The 19,494-nt window shown below is 44.0% G+C and overlaps 1 protein-coding gene across 1 annotated transcript in view; it reads right to left on the bottom strand.

Annotated features, from left to right (window-relative positions):
- Positions 1–19,494, bottom strand: part of kmt2a (lysine (K)-specific methyltransferase 2A) — a 41,740-nt gene that overhangs the window by 19,938 nt on the left and 2,308 nt on the right. Inside the window, 11 exon segments of the mRNA XM_062418482.1 lie at positions 39–152; positions 1,056–1,176; positions 1,481–1,579; positions 2,449–2,595; positions 2,815–3,051; positions 3,288–3,361; positions 3,451–4,142; positions 4,275–4,503; positions 6,496–6,673; positions 7,306–10,667; positions 10,877–10,949. Coding sequence (XP_062274466.1) covers positions 39–152; positions 1,056–1,176; positions 1,481–1,579; positions 2,449–2,595; positions 2,815–3,051; positions 3,288–3,361; positions 3,451–4,142; positions 4,275–4,503; positions 6,496–6,673; positions 7,306–10,667; positions 10,877–10,949 — 5,326 coding nt within the window.

Genomic DNA, 19,494 nt, shown 5'->3' with positions numbered 1-19,494 from the left:
TTGTATTTCAATACATTTTTCTTTTGAGGCCTACTGACCTGTCAGATTCTCACACTTGGCATGAACCCAATGGTTGCAACGGCCACATTGCATCATCTTGCTGTCGTAGTCATCATCATCATAGCACTTATCACACAGTGGGCAGAAGTTCCCTGAGAGAGAAGATAACATGTAAGGTGATAAACATTCATACCACTTAGTACAAGATGACTTTGATTCAAATGTTGCCCTTTAAATGGTTGTCAACTTGTTGCTGATGAAAACCTTAAAGTATAAGGCCGTATTCAAAACCAAATCAGGCATTGCAGCACAACACCGCAGGTTAGTAAGGAGGCGTGTGAGGTGGTGTGGGCGTTTATTTGTGAAAGTAACTGCTAGAATGTAACGCAACTATGGAACAATCAGAAAATAACATTTTACTAATCTGAGTCACCGGCTTTCTTGTTATCACCCCTCCCTCACCCCTTCATTCATTTTCTAGCTCGCTCAACCACAGCTGCACTTTCTCTCCCTCGCTGGTGCTCTCAGCTCTCTCTCTCTTTGTCTTTTTTAGAATAGGTTGGGGAGCCATCAGCAAAGTCTAACTTTACTTTTAATGATATCAAACAAAGAGAAATGTCCTTCCCATCCTCCCTTAAGGCAAGGTTTTACAGATCTGATCAGTCTGATTGCCGCTGTGATTGGCTACCACAGCGTGATGTCAGGCTGTGTTTCTCCAAAAGTTGGTTCTGGATCAACTTTCTGTGATCATTCCTGTTCATTCAAACAAAGGGGAGAACTGGCGTTTCTGCTGTAACATCTAATTTGGTCTGAATACAGTCTACAAAATACAGATCACAGAGGAAATCCTTCTGTTTTAATCTCAGAAAGCATACCAGTGTAGCTGCAACTAACTATTATTTCCATTATTGATTATTTTATTAAATTATTAAATGATATATCATTTTGTCTACATAATGTCAGAAACTAAGAAAAAAAAGTTCACCATACTGGTGATGTATATGCACAGTCATTCCTTAACAGTGAGCATTATTTTGGACACGCTTGTTACTCACCTTTAGCAAAGAGTTTGGCACAGTCATGACACATGGAGAAGTCATGTGACCACTGGGCATCCCACGACTTTCCGGGTTTAGTGGCTCCACAACTCTTACAGCGCACACACTTGGTGCAAATCTGAAACAACAAACCCACAAAAAAGCTGGTGACTACATTGCAGAATCTTGCAAGCAGTTGTGGTGTGAAAGTAACGCTGTGAGAGTGGTCAAATGTTTTCATCGCCACTGCCTGTGAGAAGGTCCCATGAACGGAACTGACACTATTGTGAGAGGCTTCGAAGAATGTGTGAACAAAAGGAGAGGCTAGAGGAAGATGTGTGAGTATAATGCTAATGTTTGGTCAGGTAGCAGTAGCAACGGTGACCATATTAAGGTGATAAGGTGGAGAGGATGTCTAAAAGAAGCATGATGTGTATCCATACCCAGACTCTCTTCTTTTTGGTGGGTCTGGTAGGGTGGTTGGGACCCAGGCACTCCGGGTGATAGCTGTTACGGCACTTATCGCACTCTAGCAGCTGCTGCTACAGTGAGAGAGGACAAAAGTGACATCAGTTAATTTAAATATCAAGCAAGGAAACATTGTATTTGTAGCACCATTACAGTGGATCTGTGATTTTGTGTAGACAGTGCTCCCCACGGCTTATTGAGAAGCACATTTATAATGGGCTTCATGGTTGAATAACAACATTATGAAAGGTATTACAATGCAGCTATAGTGCGAGCTGTGCTTGGCAGCGGTTTGTAGGCAGCCACTTAAGTGACAACAACTGCAGTCAAGTTTTTTATGTGGCCGAGCGTCAACACTAGCCCAGTTAAAAGCTTTACAACATGTTACGCCACAGCACTTTTTTCCCACTGCAAACCAATAGCCACTCTGCCATTCATAAATACTAAAAATAAAATGCCACAGACAAGTTAACAGCTGTTTCATGAGGCTCACACTCACTGTTTGTCTGGCAATGAAACACCAATAAATGTTGAAGATGCACCAAGTTTATGGTAATGTAGCACAGATTGCACAGATGATACTCTTTAGACAAATGAGTTTCAATCTCAACTAGAAATCCTTTTTGTAGCTTTTAGCCCTCAGTGACCTATAACCCATGAATCTGTATAGTTCAATAACATGTACCAACATAGAAAAACAATACAACAGGCTTTTGATTCGCACTGACCAAATATCTACATACATAATCCTAAAATGACAACCATACCAAGCTCACACCATGCACATCATACACAAGACTTCAGTTAAATAATAAAATCATGGTGGGAATCCAAGAAGCTGATTAAATGCTGTCCGTTCTCCAGCCTTCACAAACTGTCACTCTAAACTAAGCTTCTTTTGTATCCAGCCTTAAATTAACAGAAAGTGCACTGAATGGCTTACTTTAGTTTTCTGGTGCTGGTGCCCACAGGCCTGGCAGAATCGGCATCGTCGACAACACCAGTTTTCAAACTGCTCCTGGAGAGGGCGCTCGGACTCGCCCAAGCAAAAGAGATGGAATGGTTCACAGCATACCTGGCAGAAGACGAACTACAGAGAGGGAAACAACTGTTTGAGACTCCCAACTCTAACATGGTTGGTGAAAGTGAACTTTATGACCAGAGGCATATGTGAGGATGTTGAGAAGAAGAACATTTTTAACTTGGTGCACAAAAAGTATTATATTATTTCCTATTAAGGCAGAAAAGACAAGTGAGCGGTACAGAACAAAGAAATTAAAACTTAAGAGATGTAAGCATGTTCTTTTACCTCAACATTTCCACTGCTTGCACATAAGAAGCAGAGGACCCTGGGCGTGACAGGCATAGAGGAGAGCAGGCTGAGGCCTCCAGCCTCCCACACCTTCTCCACATCATGGTCCCTCTTGAAATCCACTCTGATACGATGCACTCCGTCGCAGGGCGATCTGGACTTCGCCTGGCCCCTAGTCGAGGGAGTGCTCAGCCAGTTTAAAGTACAGCTGCTGGGTGATTTAGTGCTCAGCGGCTTTTTGGGTTTGTCAGACAGAAGTGGAGAGATGAAAGAGAATAGTTAATATTGGAAATGATATGTGCGTTATAGAGTCCATTGAGAAAGTTATGGGTTTCCTTGGGAACTATGTATGAAGAAAAATTAAAATCTATAGCTGAGGGAGGTTCACAGGGGAAAAAACAAAGCATACAAGATACAGTATAAAACGGTAAGTTAAAAGTCTGAAGAAACCAACTGTGGCTACTTCCTACCTTGTCTTTTGGTCTCTGTTTAGGAGATGGAGGAACAGAGCGGGAAGTTGGCTTCTTCAACGGTTTTAGGTCAACTTTGAAAAAGAGAAAGTAAATGAAAAATAAGAGTGGAGTTTTGTATAAGCTTTATATGTATTATAACAAGGTGCGACCAGTTTCTTACCTGTATCCGACATTGTTGTAGTTAAACTCTGCTGCTGTGATGAGTGTTGTTGGGGCTTCTTCTTGGGCTCGCTCAGTGGTATCTTGGGTGAGGCGTCTTTTTTGGAAGGCGCCTGACTCACAGGTGGCCGTTGCTGCTGTTGGGATGGCTGATGAGATTGCATAGACTGGGAGGGGGAATTCTGGGCTGAAGATGACGAGGAAGAAGAAGAGGAGGATGAGGAAGATGATGAAGTGGAAGAGGATGAGGACGAGGAGGAGGATGTTGTTACAACTTGCTGTGGTTTGTGTCCCTTCTTACTGGAGACACTGCTTGAGACAGAGAGCTGTTTGGGGTCTGGAGTCAGGGCTGGAGACTGAGCTTGGGCTGTGACTGTGCTGGCAGTCTGAGGGGGTTCAACTGGTGCAGGGGAAGATGCTAAAGCTGGAGATGATTGCTTTGATGATGGCTGCGGTCTTGACTTCTCCTCTCCCAGCTTAAGAGGAGGAGTTTCACTCTTTTTGCGGGAAGGCTCCTCCTTCAGTGGTGCAGGAGTAGGTTTGGGGACAGACTCCGTGTTTGGTCCCTTTACCGGATTAAGACCCTCCTTCTTCTCAGACAACTTGTTCTTCTTCTTGTCCTTCTTGCCTTTGCCTTGTTTCTGAAGAAACATCTTTGAGGGCATCCACTGCAAATTTTGACATTTCCTCATCCTGTGGACAGTGACACAAAATGTAACCTTTCATTTCTTTAACATTCCATTACAAGTTATAAAATGTTATTCAAGACATACATCATAATAGCAATTATCTATTGTGACAAATAGCTCATCTACTGAGACTTACTTGCAGCACTGCTTTTTAATGTTTCGTCCGCCAAATTTGGGCTTGTCGAGACAGTTGGTACATTCACCGCAATCCTCTGGAACCTGGCAGCCTGAGCACTGGCCACAGCGTCGTGACCGACGACCCTTCTTGGGAGGAGCTTCTTGAACAGCCTTTTGCCGTGTCTCTCGTGGCTTTATGGGAGGGGATTGAGGCTCTGCCTCCTCTGAACCTGCTACTGATGACTTGTCTGTTAGGAGAGATACATCATAAGATAGATGTCATCATAAATTACACTCAATAGTACAGTATTTATTAGACTCACTAGAGTCTGAGATACAAAAAGAATCTACCCCAAAGCAAAATTCCTTTGCATATCATTGCTGATTTATATCATAACAGAAGCTAGTAAGCTCACTAGCTCAGCAACATAAGGCATTACAAATTTTAAATATTGTTAAAAACTGAATGAATTCAATCAATAATTTAGCAAATGGAAACCTCCAACTACGAATCTTTTTTGCAGAATGCCATAAATTGTCACGTCTAAACTTTAGCTTTAAATGACAGCGCTTCAGCGTATATTTAATCATTTCCAAAATGTCTTCTTGAATACACTCTTTTCTTTGCTGAATGGAGAGCTCCAATTGTATCTAAATTTCACAAGTCAAATCCAGGTATTTGATGGTATTTCCCATAACAGCAGAGCAGCAGTCCATAGATAGTGTTTCAATTAAAAGGAACATGTCCAGGATGTTAAAACAATCCTGGACAAAAAAAACCAATATCCTCACAATAAATAAATAGTTAGGGAAATGTAGGAATGATATAACTGAGATTATACTTCTAACTCTTGATTGGTCACTGACATCAGATCCTCTCGACTCACAAAAATTCACATGTGCCAACATGACATAACACTAGTGAAAACTACCGTAACAGGGCAGCCAAAGTGCTCGTTCTATCACCACTTCACTGTGCACTGTGCTCTCTTTCCTCTGCTCTTGAGATTAATCTGTCATCACTGCACACTGCAGGACTTTTTTAAGACTAGCACAGATGTTGTTTCATACATAACAAATGCTTGACTCAACCAAAGCCTCCGACCAGAACAGGCAAGTCTTGTTTAAATTTTCTCAATAATTCTGCTTTGCAATCTTTAAGAATTATAAAAATCCTATATTTAATTAACAATGATTAAGTGCCATCTCGCTGCTGTATGTTTGGTATGTGCTGTTAAGAAGCCAAATATAGCCTGTGACCTACTGACCCCTCGCATTGCAACTGCATTAACATCTAACAAATTTGTTAAAGGGGACCTATTATGCTCATTTCCAGCTCTATATTTTTTTGCATGATTCACACTCCTTTTATCTTATACTTCCCCTTTATGGAGCTTAGTTTCTGTCTCTGAACAGTCCATTTGAGCTCCTGTCTTTTTAAGGCCACTCTCCCAATGAGCCCACTCTGTTCTGATTGGCAAGCTTTATGAAAGGTGCAGCCATATTATTCATGTTTAGTTGCCTCCGACTCCAAACCAACATTTCCTGCTTTACTGCTTCAGATGAAAATATTTTAAATGACTAAATAGCTGGGGACTTTAATCGTGAAGAATTTACAAGAGGTGAAACTTATTCTTATTATGTGGAGCTACCTGTTCAACGAACATCAAAATAATGCAAAGAGGAATATTACAAGCATAAAACGGCTGCAGTGATGATGATGTTTAACGAAGAGCTGAAGATGACCAGCACACCACCAACAGGTACAACTACTGATTTTACTTTGCTCTGCTTTGTAATGGAGTCATGGCTCTGTGTGACTATTACCAAAACAATGGAAAAATGCCCTAATGTTAGCAGAGCAGTGAACTTGCACAGTGTGTGGGGAGCAGACGTCAGCTAAGGCTGAAAGTAGAAAAAAACGTTGTGGAAATCGAGCATTGAGAGCAGTCTAAAGCCGGTACTTTTTGCTCACAGGGATTACTTCTACATACGTTTACCTCATTATTTAACACTTTTGGCCACTTTTAACATGAACATCTGACACTGCAACATTGTACACTATAGGACTGAAAATAAGGAAAATAGTAATAGGCCCCCTTTAAACTCAGACAATGTATTAATATTCATTATTGTAATCTCCCCACGATTCCCCCAGGCGAGTCAGTAAACTTGAACAGCCAAGCCCAGACAGTAAGCCACAACCAGGTCAAACAAGATGCAAGTCGAATGTGCCTCACCATCATTCCCCATGGAAGATAGGATCTTCTCTCTCTCCTCCCAGGGCAAGGCACTAAGTGTGGGCATGTCGTCAGGGAACACTGCCCGATTACGGCCAAGAGCCACAGCTGCACGACGGCATACATGCTTGATGCGTGGACCACGGACTGAAGCCTCTGACGAGTCGCTCTCTTGACCCTGCTCAAAAACACACATTGTCACATAAAATAAGACATATTTTAACAATATGCCTCCTCATAATAATAAAAACTACACACAAAAAACACATAATACAATTTGTTGTGAATGTTTCACTGAACTAAATAAATCTCTTATGGCTGGGCGTTGTGCAATAATAATGATAATGAAGATGATGAAGCGGCAGAGGGGAAGGGAAAGGCATTGGTTGCTGTGGATTGTGTCCATTTCTAAAAACAATAATATTTGTGACAAAGAGAGTTTGGACCCAGGGTACAACAAGTTCAGCTAGAAAATGTGCAATAACTGCCTATAACCATCTAATTGTTAGATCAACACTAGAAGAACAGAAGAGTTTATTTTCTTCAAAGAAATACTTTCAAGAGCACAGCCAGTGCTGCTTTCTGCATAATGTATGAAGCTAGCAGAATTCCCCTTAAGTAACATCCTCTGTGGGACTTTCCTATTATCAGGTTTCAGTTTGAGTACAAATGCAGACTTCTATTTATAGAAATACATTTCTGTGCATTGTGTCAGTCACTTGCTTGTGGCTGTATGATGTGAATGAGAGAAACAGAAGTATTTTGTTCAGGGTACACAACAACTGTTGAGAAATGAATAGGAAAAATCACCTGGACCTTCAGCTTACTCTTCCTTATTTCAATGAGCTGGGCTTTGGCCTTCTTCAGTAGTCCAACTACCCGCTTGTCAGTCACAGGCTGTTTCTCCGCTTGTGACAACACAACGGAGACAGGGAGCGGTTGTCTGCCTGGCTGCCCTGGAAGGCTTGCTGTCTGCTGGCTAGGAGCACTTTGTTTCTCTTTCTCTTTCTCCTTCTCCTTTTCCCCATCCTCCATCTCTGCTCCCTTCTCAGAGGGTCTACCTTTCTTAGGTAGACGTCCTTTAGCAACAGAAATGGGAGCAGGGGAATTGAGCCCACGCCCCTCAGAGGAAGCAGTGTCAGGAACCATCTCAACTGCTGTTAATTTCTTTCTCCCAGGGGCCTTTTTTGGAGCAAGAGATATAAGAGCATCTTCTGAGTCCCTACCATCCACAGTAAAGAGGCTGGAAGGTGCATTGGGGGAACCGTCTGGAGTAGAAACCTTGGTTCTTTTCTCCACATCCTTCCTCCCTTCTCTCTTATTCTCTTTTTCTTTCTCTCGGTTCTTATCAGAATCCCTTTCTTTTTCCTTTGGAACAGGTTCCTGGGGAGCTGACATGCTTTTTTCTTTACCTCCTTTCCCAGCTCCTCGCGCTGTGTCTTGGGCACTGGAAGGAAAGAGAGGGAAAAGTGGGGAAGAGGAGGATGATGTCGTTGACAAAGGAGGTGGGTTTCCAGCAGCCCCTCTCCTGCTATCAGGTGTCCCTTGTGAGGTCAGGGATACGGAGGAGAAGGTGCTGAAAGAAGCAGGAGTTAAGGCACTCGTGGCTAGTGGACTTGTAGAGACCCCGGGCAAAGAGCTGGGGTTACTACTGCAGACAGAGCCTGTCAGCACAGACATCTCAGAGGAACCTTTCCCCATAGATATTGGACCTCCCATTTGGCTGCTGCGTCTGGTCATTGAGTGGGAAGGAGACCGTGGTTGGCTGCGTATTGTTCCAGACACCAATCGTCTCCTGCGCCGCGAGCTTCTGGTGGAGCTAGAGGACGTTTGGTGTGGGGAGAGAGAGCCAGGGCTGCTCCCAGAGGATGAATGCAGGGTAACAGACTCGAATATCCGAGAGTGTGCCTCGCTGGGTGTAAAGCGTGGAGCACGAAGCAACGGGCTGCGCTTCTGGAGTGGTGCGTCAAAGCGGGATGAAGAAGGATGTTGGTGGTGGGTGTGGGGGTGAAGAGGGGCAAACAGACGAGTCCCTGATCCCGCTCCACTGCCCTGTGCAGGGAATGAAACAGGAGCAGCTCCCCCTGCTCCACTGACGCCTTGGGGCAACAGCCCCACGTCTTGAGCTGTGAGAGGGGGAGGACGGAAGTTGTCAAATATGGGCTTGCGGATGAGGCCCTCCTTGGCATATTTAGCAGAGGAGAAGTACTGCTGTTCAGGTTGGGACAGGGACGTCCATCGGAAGGTGGGTTCTCTCAGAATTGAGCGGCTTCGTTTGTCTGACAAGCTGGACAGCACTGATGGTCCAGACAGGAATTGAGGCATGGAGTGAGACATCCAGGGTGACTGGGGGTGGTGTTCACTGATAGCAGCTGAATTGGAGGAAGCTGACTGGGGAGGCTGAGGAGGGGTGAGGAGAGGGGGAGGCGGGGGTGAAGAAGAGGCAGTGGACGAAGCTTGCTGGGAATTTACGAGTGTGGTGGAGGACATCAGCACTCCTGTTGGTGGGCTGATAATAGGCTTTTTGGCCCCAATGGTGAGCGTCTCTCTCACCCTCTGGCTCTGATTTCCTCGACCCACCCCCTGTCCTCTCCGGCCTCGTCGACTCCTCTCAGGCAACATGTGCTCTGGCTCTGGCTCAGAGGGAGGGGAGGGAGGCCGTGAGCTGTGTAACAGGTTGGCCTCCCTCTCTCCCTGTGAGGACGGAGAGTGTTCCTCCTCTGGCTCCGACAAAGCTTGTGTGGCCTCAGAAGCCTGGGAGTCGCATGACGAGTCATCCAAGCTGGGGCTGCTCGACCTGGAAGACTCTGCAGAGGAGAGCTGGGAGGAATGCTGCGACACGGCACTTGAGCCGCAAGAAGCCGCGCTGCTGCTAAAACGCCCATTTGCGGCATTGTTGGTGTTGCTGTTGAGCAGACTGGCAGCTGCTGATTGAACACTGTGGATAGGGGCGGGCGGGGGAGGAGGGGGGATGGAGTCAGTGGGAGCAGTTGTACCAGTGGTCGTAACGGCCGGCGGAGAGGAGACCAGAACAGGAGAGGGGGAAGAGGAGGTAGTGGAGGTGGGTTGGGCAGATGTGGAGACAGATGCGGGCGTTTCTAACCGTGCCATTTTCATATGGGGTGGCGGAGCTCCAAAGTTGCCCTCGTCTTCAATGAAGCGCTTGGGGGTTTTGATGATGCGAAGTGAGACCGTGCTGACCACAGGCATGATGAACTGTCTGATGTTCTTCAGTTGATGGGTCTTCCTGATGCCAGCTTCAATGGCCCCTGTTCCGCTACCCCCGATGGCTACAGCTTCTTTCTCCAATCGCTTTTGCGCTCCTTTCTTTGCACGCTGCAGCAGCTGCTTAGCGATGGTTGCATCAGTGCGTTTACAAGAGGGGACAATTCTGACAGGCTTTCGATGGCGAGGGCTTTTCCGGAGGCCCACTGTCCTGCCTGACTTAGAGGGAGATGGGGAGGCAGGTGAATTGGAAGAGTCCTGGTCTTCAGCATCATCCACATTCCTTAACATGGGCTGCTGGAGAGCATGTGGTTCTGTGCCTCTGTCCCCCCCTCTCACTTTAAAGGCTTTGTGTTTGCCTTCCCCACAATCATCAATGGAGGTAGACAGCTGTGCAGCAGCAGCAGCGGCAGCTGCCTCAGCTTTGAGCCGCTCAGCTGAGGGCGGTCGACCACGTCTGCGTCGGGGTACGCCAGGCAAAGTTTTGAGCCGTGATTTCTGAGGGGCAAGTTTAGTTGCTCTCAGCCTCTTCAGGTTGGTAACTTTGGATTCAGCCCGCCCACCTTTGGGAAGCTTGGCATCAGTGTCATGTGGCTGAGCTGAGCCCAGTGGCGTCCTCTTGGTGCCCTTTCTGTCCTTGTCCTCCTCTGTGTCCATGCCCAGCTCAGACCCAGCCTGCCTACCGTCCTCCACTGCTGCATGGTTACCTGTACTCCAAGCTTTCTTACTACTTGAGGATGGTGGTCGCCCTCTTCTCTTTTCTCCAGTGCCAGGTGGCCTCCCAGGCAACCTTTTCACCTTCTCAGCCGGCCTTTCTGGTCTCTCAGGTTTCGCCTGTGTGGAGGAGGGAAGGGAGGAGGGTGAAGGTAGACTTGCAGCAGCTTTCTGGGCAGTCTGGGCCCGGGGCGGACGGCCTCTGGGCTTCTTCTCCTGTATGGGTGTGCCCACTAATAAAGCCAGGGAAGAAAACAGAGGACATTCAATTAGCAAGGAGCCATCAGATATTGACAGCTTGTATCGACACAGACATCTCAAGGCAACAGTAAGGTCCAAGACAGACATGAAGAGACAAATCCTGAATAACTTAGCCAGTTCCTGCTGAAGGTTTCATGAAAATTTTCAATATGAATTTCAATATGATTTTTAGCTCAAGTACCTGAAGAGGTTGTTGAAGGGCTCTGTATTCTTTTCTGCTCAGTGACCGTTCCAAATCCTCCAAATATTTCTTCCTACAAAAAAGAAAGAAAGAAGAGAAAAAATGGATCAATCTTTTGTGACCTTACAGTTGAGATTATGGTTGGTTAACAGGTCAAATATTCAGCATCCATCATGGTACATAATTGTCAGTTGGCCTAGATGTGCAACACTTGATTCATTCTTGAAGTCAGACTCAAATGAAGACCAAGATTTCAAGACTATAATGATGTGCTCAATCTCACTTTCTATTGCTGGCTTACTTTGGTGCTCTCATTTTTCTCTGCTTTTCGGATGACATGCCTGAAACTTGGAGAAGGTTCAAACCCACAACACAGTTTGAATTGCAAACATCCACACTGTCCTCGGTGACTAACACACAGCTATGCTTTCCGGCTCCCGGAGGAAACGATGAAATGGTAAGGTGGTTGGTCATACATATGCAGCTAAAAAGCTCATCAGAGTCCGACCCACATTCTCAGCCATGGCTCAATTTTCATCAGACTGAGCACATTGACAGCAGGTGTACTAACGCTCAGCTTTGATTTATGTTGAATTCTAACATTACCTAACATACAAGTATGATAACATTAGCTACTTAAACATAATGTTGCATATTTCAGTTGATTAAGGTACAATGCGCTAACACAAAGTTGTATCCTATTCAGACTGACACTGCGACATGCGTAGTAAAGTCTGTCTGAATGTATCACTGTGGGTCAGCCAACCCGAATAAAATGCAGGTTAAGCCACAGATATACTCCCTAGTGGACACGTACACGGACAGCTGCAGGCACCACAGGCCCGTAGTAGTTCTGTTAACACTACTTTCTGGAGTCCACTTGGAGGATATGTTCCACACATGTACAGCAGATCAGCATCTACAGGAAGACAGCGTAATGGGTACACAGATGTCTGCACAGAGCCTTCATCTTCATCCTCTGATGACAAAACTACTAATTTTGGCTTCTGACAGCACTTCCCAGCTTTGGTTATCAGGTGTCTGTTATGTATGGATGTTAAGTTAATGGCATGTTAGTAAGCTAACTATTAATCTCAAACACACAGCTTTAGCTGACTGAATTTGGTCATTAATTTTAGGGGCATCCTGTCATGAAGTGAAATACATTTTGTAAGTTACGCTGAATTAAAAGTTGGGGAATCACCAAAAGCTTTGAGGTTGACCTTGTAGGGATCATGAAGCTTTACCAAATTTAATCGAATGTTTATTCAAGATATTATGCTCCAGTGTTGTACTCACTGCAGAACCAAAAACAACACTTAACTGTCTAACATGACCAGTATCATTACAATGAACAAATAGACACACACAAATGAAACATGAGTTGAGTTCTTCCATTGAAACAAATGGAAATCAAAAGTTTCCTCCTGAACATTTCTCTGTGGGAATAGACACTTAACTGCTATTACTCTGAGCAAGTGCAATAAAACCAGTGGAAGAATTATACGGTCATCATACGGTATCTGAAAACCTAACCTGGCAGATGAAATGAATGAAGTACTGTGATCATATTATCTTTCAGAGACAAATATAAGCAAACGTATCCCAAGTTGCACTTATATTTCACTTATTGAATCACTGACTTAAACATGTGTATATATTCTTCTCTGTGTCTTGATTTTTCTGGGAGGATAAATCCTGTTATACTAGTTAAAGACATCATAATATAATGTTTGCACAGACAATCCATTTAACCCCCCCCCCCCCCTCCCATGGCTCAGTAAAGCCTTAAGATGTGCAACGAAGAACTAGCCTGAGGATGATTAACATCTTCAGCATCTTCTGTGAGCCACTACTTCTTGCAATCAGTGTGTGTGTGTTTAAGAGTGGAGGTGAGTATGTCATTTCATCATGTTTATTTATAGCAGCGTGTAGGGATGCGGTTGAGGTCTCACTGGCCCAGTTTGTAGAGCAGCTGCTATCCAAGTGTAGTCCAGACAAGTGTATGCACATGGACAACCACCAGCTAAGAGTTACACACATCACAACATTAACAACTTATATGTAACTGTGTCTGACACATCCACGCTGTGGACTCTAATTATAAAAAACATTTTTTTAAACATCCTGGTATGCAACAAAATGGTTTAATCTGTTCTACATAGAAACAAATAACAATAACAGACAGCCAATACTGCTGTTTATCCTGGCAGCCACACTCATTTGAGCATCATCTACTCCTGTTAGTGCATTTGAGCATCTTTTTCTTCTTCCTCCACTTTCAGTTTAAGCATTCTCTCCTCTTCCTCTATCTTCACGGTAATTCCTGCATCCCCTCCTCTCGGAGCAAGCTGCTGCTCTTGGTAGGTGTTGTTGCAGTGCTGAGGGGGGTGGAGTACCAACGGACGGCTCTGACTCGCTGTGATAGTGCGAGTGGCATCAATGACATCACAACACGCTTTTCTAGAGGCAAGTGCACATAGCGCACCACACGGGTTCAAGTAAACACGCATACATCCTAAATTAACCAGACACACAAAACGCCTCACACATTTAGATGGAACAAAATGCAAAATACACACACACACCTTGCACATGAACTGCACAGCAAGATGTAAACAAGCAGAACATACGCGTGAGGATGCGGGGGAGGGGTGCACGGGCAAGGCGAACAAACAAGGCTAAGGAAAGGAGGAGGGCTGTAGGAGGAGGGAGAGGAGGAGAGGGGAAAAAAAGAGAGACGGGGAAGCAGCATCTTGACCACATGCACCATCAACAGCGGAGGGAGCGAAGTCGTCTCCTGGGAGCGCAGAGGATGAAAGAAGTTTGGGTTTTTCAACATGCTCATGCAGAAGCTTGCCAAATCCAAAGTCTAAACAGGCCTCCCACACAACAAGGCTCTGGCCCTCCTCCCCCCCTCCTTCCCCCGCTCCTCCTCCACTCCTGCTCTCTGCCATGCTCCCAAACACATATTCAGTCACTCACTCATTGCTCGCTTGCTTCCCGCCCACTGGCTGCCATGCACCGAGCAGCAGCGTGTGAAACACAAGGCTCACCATGAGCGCAATAGTAGGCCAGGCACAGGGAGGTAACTTCAAGAAGTAAACAAACACTGTAGTAGACAAGCGAGGTAAGGTTCATGCGCTACTTGGCCTTACAACATGCAAGGGATAAAAAGGTTTGTGGAAAGCCCCGAGTTTCCCTTTTTCTCTTCTATTTCATCTTTTAAAGCTGAGCAGAGTACAAGAATGTCTTTGAACACAACTGCTCAAGTTCTTCTTATTCATCTCTGCTGGCTTCTGGTGTCACTCTCACCACACAAGTCTGAGCAGTTTTACTTCATGCTGGTCTGTCATATCTCATCTAGCTGATCAGAGAATAAATGACTTGATATAAAGTCACTGGGCGAGGGAGGAGAAAAGGAGACCAATATGATTCATTGTGGAAGCAGGAGGTGAAAGGGGCTGTCCCAGAAAGCTATGAGACGGATGTGAATTTGGTTTGAGGTATTCGTCTATGTATCACTTTGCTTTTTGCAAGCTGTGAAAGCAAATGGGACTTTTACGGCTTGCAGATTAGGAACATATTCCCAGGCAGTGTACGAACAAGTCGGCCATAATCTAGAAAAATCAAATCATGCTTAATTCTGGCATTCAGAAATACATCTTAATTTTGGATAAATATGGAATATAAAACTAAATTAAACCAGATAAATTTTAACCACCTATGTTTGTGCTCATTAGTGAGAGTATGAGTGCATAGCTATAGCCTGCAGGTGCCAATAAAAGCTGTAACGCATTGCAAAAGCCCTGAAAACTTGGTTGTATCAGAGGAGTAACAACAGACAAAACAATGCAAGTGGAAAAAAAGAACATGTTCGGAGAAAAAAAACAAAAAAAAACCTTATCGTGATCAGTCAACCTTGTTGCCTACTAATTATCTCCATATGCAACTAATTTGCAACAGTGATTTACATACACACAACATTACGGAAGTCGCAGGCTGTTCGTATAGCACAACAAAAAGTGAGGGTGTGTGGGCCGGGGAGTGGACCTGAGTTCACTTTCTGTTTCGAACTGGAAGCTGCTGCTAATATCGTTAAAATTCAAACATAACCACAAACTTCCCTTAAACTTACCCCCGTGATATAAGTTGCTTTAACTTAAGCATACAGGATTTAGTAGCAACAAGCCAATACTGTAGAAATGAAAATAACAATTTGCAGAGATGTAGGACTTTCTTTAGGGAAGGTATATAAGTAGTAATCGAATATATTACAATTGTTTTTTACACCAGTCCAAGTTTTAAACTAGGTATAACGCCTCAACCCATATAGAGTTGGCACTGCTAAATTCGTCAGTCATCATCTGTTCTCTATCCTCTCTCCATTTATTTTTCTTTGGCAGAGAAGTATTAAAACCTATTTCATACATGCAATGTTTCAAACCCGCTTGCTGACAAACAACACTTACCAAAAATATTGATAAACTTCATAGAGCTAAACTCTGATTGTTGGCTTTGCCGACACTTTCCAACTCCTTCTCTTTAAAACTCACTATGGTATGTTTAAGAAAAATGAGCAGTAGTACTGTCAGGTGTGTATGAATTGTATTAAACTGGTTAAAACATAACACGATAAATCGATTACCATAGTTTGCAGTTAGCAAAACAACCACTGATGACGTCAAGATCTTATCAGAAAGACTCCCCATTACTTATACAATCATTACCAGCAAATAGACACTGTTCAGTGCTACTTTATAACTTACATTGTATTTATTTTGTTCAACTCTAACTTTAATAACAACTAAAGTTCTCACTTCTCACAGATAAAATGTTCAGATTTAGTCACAACAATATCACTACTTCATATTAACCAACCAATATATGATGACTTACATGGTTTATACTCCTCATATTCATGTAGGGAGGACTATATTTTTTAACTAAATAAAGTTTGCCATGATACAATATTCAAATAGAAAGAAAAACATAATCCCCCCCCCCCCCCCCAAAAGTTATCACATTCAAGTCTTACTCAGACCAGATGTAAAGGGCTGGGAAAGGCAGGGGGTAATGTGACAAATGTCTTGGCTGGATTGAAACCCCAGACACTGCAGTTGTGTGGCAAATGCCTGACCCGAAGGAGCAACCAAATTGGCCCCCTAATCTTATACAGCTACAAAAAGACATAAACTGAGATTCAAGACAGTTTAACATCAGAACAAGCAGTGGAGAAGTAAAGGATGACAGGAATGTGAGTCAGACAGGAAGAAGAGATGTCAAATGCATGTGTAAGTTTTTTAGGTTAGGACCCTGTCAGTCACTCTGATGCTGGAGAGCACGTGTTAAACGGTCATTCCTCCTTGGTATGAAAAAAACTAAAATGTTTTGACACATTCCAGGAAGATTTCCTCTTGGATTTACTGAACAGACGGTATGCCTCATCCCTTCCTGGAATGTAAATTGGTGGTGAACTCACACTCCCCTATATGCTCTGATGACACATCCCGTCATAAAGGCCACATGGGAAACCAACAAATACTAATAAGTATACAAAGCAGCAACTGTTTGAGGTTCATTTAAGTTTTCAGTCTTAGTCACTGATTACAGCATCTTGATTCCTCTAACAGAGTTAATTACTCAGTGGCACTACCTTGTGACCCCTGTCAGCCTCAGGCAAAAGGCGAACATTTGTTTTTCCAAGTGTCCCGACACTGAGTGCAACTGTTTCACATTTGCTCATCGGCAGCACACAGACCAAAACAAACACTTTCAGGGGCAAGATGTCTCCTCTTCCTACACCTCGCACGTAAGGGGGCGAAGACAGTCACTGGACAAAGACAAACAGACTGATTGGCACGTGTGCATGGTGTCTCACACCCACACAAACACACCCACACACACACACAGGGTGGCAGGCACCCACAGACACACATCCTATGCTCTCTACCCAAGCAGGCAGTGTGAATTGAAGTTCTAATCAAAATAAAGACAAAGAAGACACGCCTACTCATGAGTGCAATAAGGGACATAAAGTCTGAGGGACACCCTCCAAAACAGCCCCCCCTCAACAGACACACACAAAGAGTAAGAAAGACGACACAATTGCCGCCTTTCAGTCAGGCAACTCCTAAAGCAGAGGTGAAAGCTCCTTGCCCGCCTGCTGTAGCAGAATAAAGCCATGGATGGGAGGGTCTGTGACTAATTCTCCTCCCAGCGTTGTCCCGTGGGGAGGAGGGGGTCGCCCCGCACCCTTTGATATCCCTGCCTGCGCTCTTTCAGCCGCCCGCACTTTGTGAGAGCAAGAATAAAAGCAGACACAAAGCTTCCTGCTCCAATCCACACGCTGTCTCGGGGATGGGTAAGCGGGTGGGGGTGATATGGAGAGGGGGGGGGTCTTCCATTTAAATAGGCCAAACACCTGCTGGACTGAAGCCCCTTCCGCTCAAACACACCATTTCTCTCAAACCAGTGAGGCAAAGAGACATTTGGGTTGATACATCTATTCAGCTGCACTTTTGTATGAACAATTAAACATTGGTTATAATATGTGGGCGCTGAGGATGCAGCAGAAGGCAAGACATAATGGGGGAAAATGACGCACAGTCTGATTAGATGGACAGTGACGTTGGGGTTGAGGTTGTGGAGGTGAGGGGCTGGTGGGAGTCGCACATTCACAAAAAAGTCTCAGCACCAAAACAAGCAACGGCAATTTGGCCGGATCAAGAAAATGAATTCCCTACACACACACACAAAAGCTAACAAATGCCTTCATTTGGACAGCAACAGCCGACAAGCACCCTTTTGAGCCACCCCAATAGGCTTAGTAATCCATTCCAAAGTGGCAGCTGTCAGAAGAAAAGTTGCTCTGCCTCTCAGACGGGGATGTGTGTGTCTGAAGTGGATTTGGGTCTTTCTGCCTCGATGGAACGAAGGAGGGGTGGCCAAGTGTCCGGCTGGCGCTCTGTTCAGGGTCGCCCTGTGAGCTCAGCAGGCTGCGGTGAGCCTGAACAATCCTGCCCCAGTCTGGCCAGACAGGCTCGATACTGCTTCTCAATGAAATCACCATGCTGTGTCCGCAAACTTCCATAGGCTTCAGGTTCCATGGGGATTTAACGATCCACACATCCCAAACACTGTTATACTCTTCACTCGAGTAGGGGGAAGTTACTAAAATAAAATAAAAACATTTGCTCACAAAGTTGGTATTGCAAATATAATTCGTCTTTGTCCAGAATATCATAAAGCTTTGATTTAGAGTATATATGTGTGTAAAAAAAATCAATGAAATCAACATACTGTGTCTGCATCTCCAATAGGCTTCAAACGCACAAGGATACCAGTCTGTCTCTGTTATAGGTTTACTCATCATCATGTTTCAGAGTAGGAGTAGGAGGAACTCAAAAAGCTTAAAAAAGTAATTTAAACACTAAACTATTTATAACAAATATATTTCGGGTAAGAGGTTTGTTTCCCCAGAACATCATAAAGCATCGACTGAAAGTGCAAACGTACTTAAAATCAATGACATCACCACGCTGTATCCACATCTTCCATAGGGATTTAATAGTCCCTGGTTAATGGTTTAATGGTCTGTCTACACACATCCAAAACAGTACTAAACTCTCAATTATTGTCACTCTTTGTAAGTAAATGGTTAGAGGGAGTCCTACTGTGGTTACTGTGGTAAAAAGCACACAGAGATGTTATATCAATTATAATTCCTGTCTCTCCATAATATCATGAAGAAATTAAAGTGAGGTAGGTAAAAGAAACAAATACAGTCATTGGGCTAAATCATATACAATAACTAAAGAGACTAAAAAATAAACAGAATAAATAAAATTACAGACTATAGATAAAACTACAACTATAATATACTCTTCCCTGAGTATTAACTGTTCAGTTATGTTAATATGCTACAGTATATTACACTGTACACGAGTGTAATGAATGAATAGTTTTATTTTTCTGTCTGGTCATTAACATGAAACATCCCTCGTGGAACAATTCAAACACATTAACTAACAACGAAAACAAACACTCTTGCATGTTAACCCTAATATAACAATATAATACATCAACATCATCTCAACATAAACATAATCCTCCCACAAAGGATGCTCCGAGAGATGCAACACAATATGCAAACACAGCCTCATTAGCACAAAACACAATACACACATCCATACAAAACTAAATCTACATATACATCAATTAGTGCCAAACACTGTATATCTATGTTTGATCCAGTTCATAAAACCAACAGTCTGAAATCCACATAGCATTGGAGCAGTGGTCTCCAACCCTGCTCCTGGAGAGCTACTACCCTGCATGTTTTAGGTCTCTCCCCACTCTAACACACCTGATTCTAAGTATTAGCTGATTATCAAGCGGCTGAAGCTCATCAACGGGCTTAATAACGAGTTCATTATTAGAATCAGGTCTGTTAGAGTGGGGAGATACCTAAAACATGCAGGGCAGTAGCAGGGTTGGAGACCACTGGTATAGAGTATGAGGAATGTATCAATCATGTTATTTTTTCTCCTCACAACCCATGCTGTAGAAATATATTTAGAATATATTTATGCATGAAATTCAGTGGAAGTCAGGTG

This window comes from Scomber scombrus, chromosome 5 (genome assembly GCF_963691925.1).
Source record: "Scomber scombrus chromosome 5, fScoSco1.1, whole genome shotgun sequence".
NCBI classification, from domain to species: domain Eukaryota; kingdom Metazoa; phylum Chordata; class Actinopteri; order Scombriformes; family Scombridae; genus Scomber; species Scomber scombrus.
Note: the sequence above shows the minus strand (reverse complement) of the source record. Positions and strands in the feature narration are given on the sequence as shown.